Genomic DNA, 6,245 nt, shown 5'->3' with positions numbered 1-6,245 from the left:
TTAAGCTGGTTGGAGGAAAGTATAGAGGGGATGTCAGAGGCGGGTTCTTTACACAGAGAGTTGTGAGAGCATGGAATGCGTTGCCAGCAGCAGTTGTGGAGGCAGGGTCATTGGGGACATTTAAGAGACTCCTTGACATACATATGGTCACAGAAATTTGAGGGTGCATACATGAGGATCAGTGGTCGGCACAACATCGTGGGCTGAAGGGCCTGTTTTGTGCTGTACTGTTCTAAAGGCCCATTTCTCATCAAGTTCAGTGATTTCTAATTGTCTACAGACCTTGGAGACTGCAAGAGAGCACCTGATGCATAGAATCAGCAGTAGTAACTTCTGGGTTGCCACACCTAACAATGGTAGGTGTGAATTCCAAAAGTTGCTGCCAGTTTTAAAGGAATACAGAAAATCTGACTTTCATTTTTGCTGCAGATTTCAGATCAATTAACTTCTTGAAGTGGTCAACAAAACATGCATATGCTAACTTCGTCTGTTTTGAACCTCATATCTAATATCTGCTTAGCAAGTGAAGAAGAGTTGCTCGAGATGAAGTATTTCAATCTGTTGAATTTTCATTTCTATTTTGTTAAATCTCATTTTAGTTTCCTCAGGATGGGACAGATTTAGACAAGACCGTGACATGGACAAAGCAATATCCATATGCCCACCCATTGTGGTTTGGTCCATTTACAGTTTTCTTAAGTATCAACCACCCTGATTATGCTAAAACATTACTTACAACTACAGGTAAGAATATTAAACAAGTTTTCTTTGTATTGTTATGCAATCAACAATTATTTATTTAACTGTGAGGACCAATTTCCACATCTTATTTGCTAACATCACCATTGCAAGGAAAGGAACAGCAATAAGATACTTTGTTTTATGCATAAGAAATTAATTTTAATTTCTGGTAATTGTGTAACATGGATGATGTCAGATCAATCATTCATTATTTGATTTGCCCAGTCAACTTTAGATAGCAACTGTGAAATCATCCTTTTACCACAATGACTAAAATTAAAATCACTTCCTTTATCTCTTCTGCATACCTTCAAGTTACTATAACATTTTTGAATAAACATCAGATCTTCTTTGTATTTATCCAGTAATGATCCAAGTTTTCCTATCAATACCTACTTAAAATGTTAGTGAATTATTTTTACTGTTTGAATGTTATTCAGTGGACCTACAGATTATTACTGTTAAGATCTCAAAATGGAATGACAGAGGAATCCCCATGAAATTCAAGTCACGCAAACTTCATGATGTGTGAGAAGGCCCCAAGGTGGCATTTATGTGACCTCACAGCAATAAGTGGGGAAAGTGAATGGGGAGTTATGTAAAGTCTTGTATGGAAATGCTGTGACTCTCACTCTCTTTTGGAGAGGTGCCAAGTTTAAAAGAAAAGACAAAAAGATTCCCAAGTATTTCCCAACAAGACTCTAACACTATAAATTGACCACTTTCTCTGCTGAAACAGCCATGTCACCATTTGGATAGATTACATGTTTCAAAGAATGTATTGAAGTCTTTTTGGGAAAGCTCCAAATCTTCCGTCTTTGTAGGCAACTAATGTTCGTGCTAAGCAATTATGAGTGGTTTAACTTGGCATTTTGATGATTTAACTTGATAGATTTTGTCTGTTTCCAATTTTGGCTAATACATAATGTAGGTGTTCCGCAAAGCAACTACAGTAAGTCAGGGAAGGAGAAAAACTGACAATGGGGATAGTGAGTAGGTGAAAATAGATTTGCTTTGCTGCAAGGGCATGACAGGGCCTAGGGTGTTGGTAAATGATATGAAGGAGGTATTTAGCAAGCTGGAAGAACAGCATCTCATCTCCCACTTGGGACCCTGCAGCCTTCAGGTCTCAATATCAAGTCCAATAACTTTAGAGGCTAAATACCTCCTTCATATCGCTTACCAACACCCAAGGCCATGTCATGCCCTGTCAGCATAGTAAATCCATTTTCACTCACTCATTGTTCCCATTGTCAGTTTTTCTCCTTCCCTGACTTACTATCAACCATCCCTTTTGTCTACCTAACTTTCTTTCTCTCTCTGGTATCCATTTGCATCTAATGGTCACTCCTTCCTCATTGCCTGTCATCAGCATAAATATTACCTTTTCATAGCTACCAGCAGTTCTGAAGAAAGGTCACTGGACTTAAAACATTTACTCTGCTTTCCCTCAACAGAAACTTCCAGACCTGCTGAGTTTCTCTCGCAAATTTTGTTTTTGTGTCATGCTGACTATACTTGATTTTATTGTGTGTTTTTAAATGCTATACTATTACCTCCTTTGTAATAGACACTATGGTATTCCCAATAACAGGCGTGAAGCTATCTGGCCTTTCATTACCTGTTTTATCTCCTTTCCTTTTCAAATAAAGTATTACATTGGCAGTTTTCCAATCCTGTGGGACTTTTCCAGCACCTAAAGATTTCTGGAAGATTACTACCAATGTATCTACTATAATGTTAACTGCTTCTTTTAGTATTCTATGATGTATCCCATCAGTCCTGGGAATGAATTGGTCTTTAACCCCATTAGTTTCCCTAGTCCTTTTTCTCTGGTGATAGTTATTGTATCTAATTGCTCTCGTCCTTTTGCCCCTTGATCATTTAGTCATTTTGGAATGCTATTACTGTCTTTCTCTGTGAAAACTGATGCAAACTACTGATTCAATTCCTCTGCCATTTCCTGGTTTCCCGTTATTATTTCCCCAACTTCATTCTCTAAGGGGCTTATGTTTACTTTGGTTATTCTCTTCCCTTTTGCATATTTGAAGAAACTCTTGCGGACCCTCAAAGTTAATCTTCTTCCTTGTTATAATTGTTTTTGTAATATTTTGTTGGTTTTTAAAACTTTCCCAATTATCTGATTTACCACTTATCGCTGCCACACTGTATATTTTTCTTTAAAGGTGGTGCTATCCTTTACTTTCCTGATTAATCACAGTTGGCTTGTTCCCTTCCTAGAGTTTTTCTCTGCATTGGAATAGATACTTGCTGTAAATCATGAACTATTTTCTTCAATGTCTGCTATTGTTCCTCAAATGTCTTTGCAGTTAATCTGCTTTCCCAGTTGACACCAGCAGATTCTGTTCTCATTCCTTTGTAATTACCTTTTCTTAAGCTCAGCACAAATGTTTCTCATCCAAGTTCCTCCCACTCAAACTGAATGCCAAATTCTGCCATGTTGTGGTCACTGTTTCCTTGGGGATCTTTTATTCAGAAATCATTTATTAAACTTGCCTAATTACACATCACTGGATCTGAAATAGCCTGATCCCTGTTGGATCCATAACATATTGTTTGAGAAAACTGTCCTGAATACACTCCATGAATTTTTCCTCATGGCTTCCTCTGTCAATTTACAAGATCATCAATCAATATGAAGATTAAAGTCATCCAAGATTAATGTACTGCCTGGTTAACTTTATATTGTCACAGTTGTATCTAAACAAATGTTTCTTAATTTTGTTTAGACAAATATGCTAATACAGGTGCATGAATTTGGGGGAAAATAAAGAAAATAGCAGCTTATTTTCAAAAATCAGTTATTTGAAACATTGAATGTCAAAGGTATTAATGTATGTGGGTTTCAAATAGAAGACTTTGGGATAGGAACAAAGATAGCTGTGGACCGAGCAGGTCGCCTGTCTATGTCAACATCTTGATGGCGGAGCGCAAACTGTAAAGTTAAAAATAGTTCAGGACATTATTGTGACATCGACAAAGGTGGGGTGTCGACTTGAATGGGATCCATAAAAGTAGGTAGTACTGTATCTAATTTGTTCACATGCTTCAGGTCATGATTCTGTGGTGATTGTTGCTTGTCCTACAGCAACAGAAATTTCTTCACAACATGATATAGAGATAAAATAGAATTTACTGGAGAAAATGTCAACAGGTCTGGCGGCATCTGTGGAGAGAAAACAGAGTATTTCGAGTCCAGTGACCTTTCTTTAGAACTTAGAATTTCTGAAGAATGGTCACTGGACTAGAAACAATTACTCTGTTTCCTCTCCGCAATACTGGAAGAACTGCTGAGTTTCTCCAGCAATTTCTGTATTTGTTTGTTTCAGATCTCCAGCATCCTAAATTCTTTGTTTTATTTTATTATGAAATAGAGTTAACCAGGTATATCTGTGGTATTTTGTCAGATTAAGGTCAAATATATGCCAATGACAGTGAGGTTGATTTTCTGACCTCTACAAAGAGGAATGAACAGAGATCAGCACTCAATGTACTAAGACTAAAAGCTGTGCCCTCCTCTAAAAGCAAATATTTAAGTTACTGTCAGAGCTGATGCTACAGTCCAAGGTCTGGACTAAAATACCTTTGGGACAGTACACAATTCTTTACTTGATTACAGTCATACCTTGTCTTTTCTGAAAATAACACAAGCTGCCATCACCTTGGAGGTTAGAGATTTAAAGTTTCACTTGATTGCCATTATTCCTTCAGATGAGTGAAGGTGTGTGAATTTTACCAGTGTCTGGATGCTCCATTTTCTCTTCATGCATCCACTGTCAAATTTTCCATAAATAAACGTGCCACCCCGGGATCTGAAACATGACTTGAATGTGAAAAGTGTTTAGGATAGCATAGTCTTGCTAAACAATGAATTGTATCAAAATCGTGTGTAATACCGCTGTACTCTCCTATTCTTTTCAAATGATAGCAATACATCATGTTGACAGTCTCTTGACTCTGCATAATAAAAATTATTATGTGCAAGAGTGAAATGCTGTGAACTCTGGAAATCTGAAATAAAACAAGAAAATACTGGAAACGCTGTTGTGTTTATTGTGAAGTCAGATTGTATAAATGTAATTCCTAATTAGCAGATTAGATTATTTTTATCTGACTTTGCACCACTTTCAAAACAGCAAAATGCTTGATAATTCAGTCTTTGCGCTATGTATTGCTGATAGAAAGGTTGAAGTAGGGAAGCATAACTGAGACAAATATTTACATTCTGTTCACACTTGGCACAGTGAGATGAATCAAAAAAGATAGGGCTTGACTTTCTGATGAATGCCTTCACATGACAATTGCCAGTCTTTTCCTAACTTTTCCCATTGGTTTGTTTAGATTTAGATTTTATTGTCATGTGTACTTAAGTACAGAAGTACAGGAGTACAGTGAAAAGTATGTAGTCTTGACACACACAGCACCATCTTAGGTAGGAAGGTACCGAGATACAAAAAACACAGGTACAAAATAGTAAAAGAGACAAAATTTAAGAAGCTAATCATTACCTTCATAGAACAAGTAGAAAAATAATGAAATAAGGTAATAGTTAACAGTAAAGTCCTTAATATAAACCAGCAAAAGAAAGGAATAAAGTTACATGTTCAACAGTCTTTGACAAGCCCTCCACTTAGCTCACTCTCTGAAAGACCTCAGCTGCCTGTTCTGGACATCACCACTGCAGACACGGGGTAGGGGGGAGACTTCCCTCACCGATTGTTCTTCCCGTGTTGGTCTGTGATGCCATTGTTGCTGCTAGTGCTGAAGCTACTACCTTCCCAGTCTCTTTCTGCTGCCTCTGGAACATTCCCGGGCAAGACACATTCTCACACTGAGATACTGCCACAGGCCGGCGAGTGTCTGGTCTGAGACGACACCACACCGGGCTGTGAGACTGTCACATGCCATCGCGAGACCAGGCTGTGAGACTGCCACAGGCTTCCGAGTGTCCAGTCTGAGAGACTGTCGTGTGCCATCGAGAGACCACCACACCGACTGAAAGACCACCACGTGCTGCTAAGAGAACAGGCTGAGAGACCGCCACATCAGACTGAGAAGCCACCCCGTGCCATCGAGAGATCACCATGTGCCATTGAGAAACTGCCACGGGCCAGACAGTGCTAAGAGGATGCCTCACTGGGTCTGCACTGAGCCAGGAATGAAGAAAAGACAAAAAAAAGCACAAAGAGAGGAACAAAAGAGAAAGAAATGAGAAATAAATGAGAAGGGAACAGACAGAGCAGACATAGTCTGGCTGAAGCATCCTACTCTGCTGCAATCTTGGTTTACATTAAGGCAGAGCTCTGCATTTTTGGCAAAAGATTCCAATGATAGCTCACTCAGAAACTCCTTGTCGTCCAAGTTAGTTGGGGAAGGTCAAAACCTATTTATTGGCAGTACTTATCATATTGTGAGATTAAAATATCAAACAGTACATTGCTTAAATACTTATCCATGCACTGAAGCGAAGTGCGAGGTTAAGG

The 6,245-nt window shown here is 38.6% G+C and overlaps 1 protein-coding gene across 2 annotated transcripts in view; it reads left to right on the top strand.

Annotated features, from left to right (window-relative positions):
- LOC122554393 (cytochrome P450 4B1-like) overlaps positions 1 to 6,245 on the top strand; it is a 62,306-nt gene that overhangs the window by 8,378 nt on the left and 47,683 nt on the right. For both annotated transcript variants that reach the window (XM_043699327.1, XM_043699328.1), the window contains exon 2: positions 600 to 744. In XM_043699327.1, coding sequence (XP_043555262.1) covers positions 600 to 744 — 145 coding nt within the window. The remainder of the gene's footprint in view (positions 1 to 599; positions 745 to 6,245) is intronic.

Source organism: Chiloscyllium plagiosum, chromosome 11 (assembly GCF_004010195.1).
Source record: "Chiloscyllium plagiosum isolate BGI_BamShark_2017 chromosome 11, ASM401019v2, whole genome shotgun sequence".
Lineage (NCBI taxonomy): Eukaryota > Metazoa > Chordata > Chondrichthyes > Orectolobiformes > Hemiscylliidae > Chiloscyllium > Chiloscyllium plagiosum.
The sequence above is the reverse complement of the archived record's forward strand: the minus strand, read 5'-3'. Positions and strand labels throughout refer to the sequence as shown.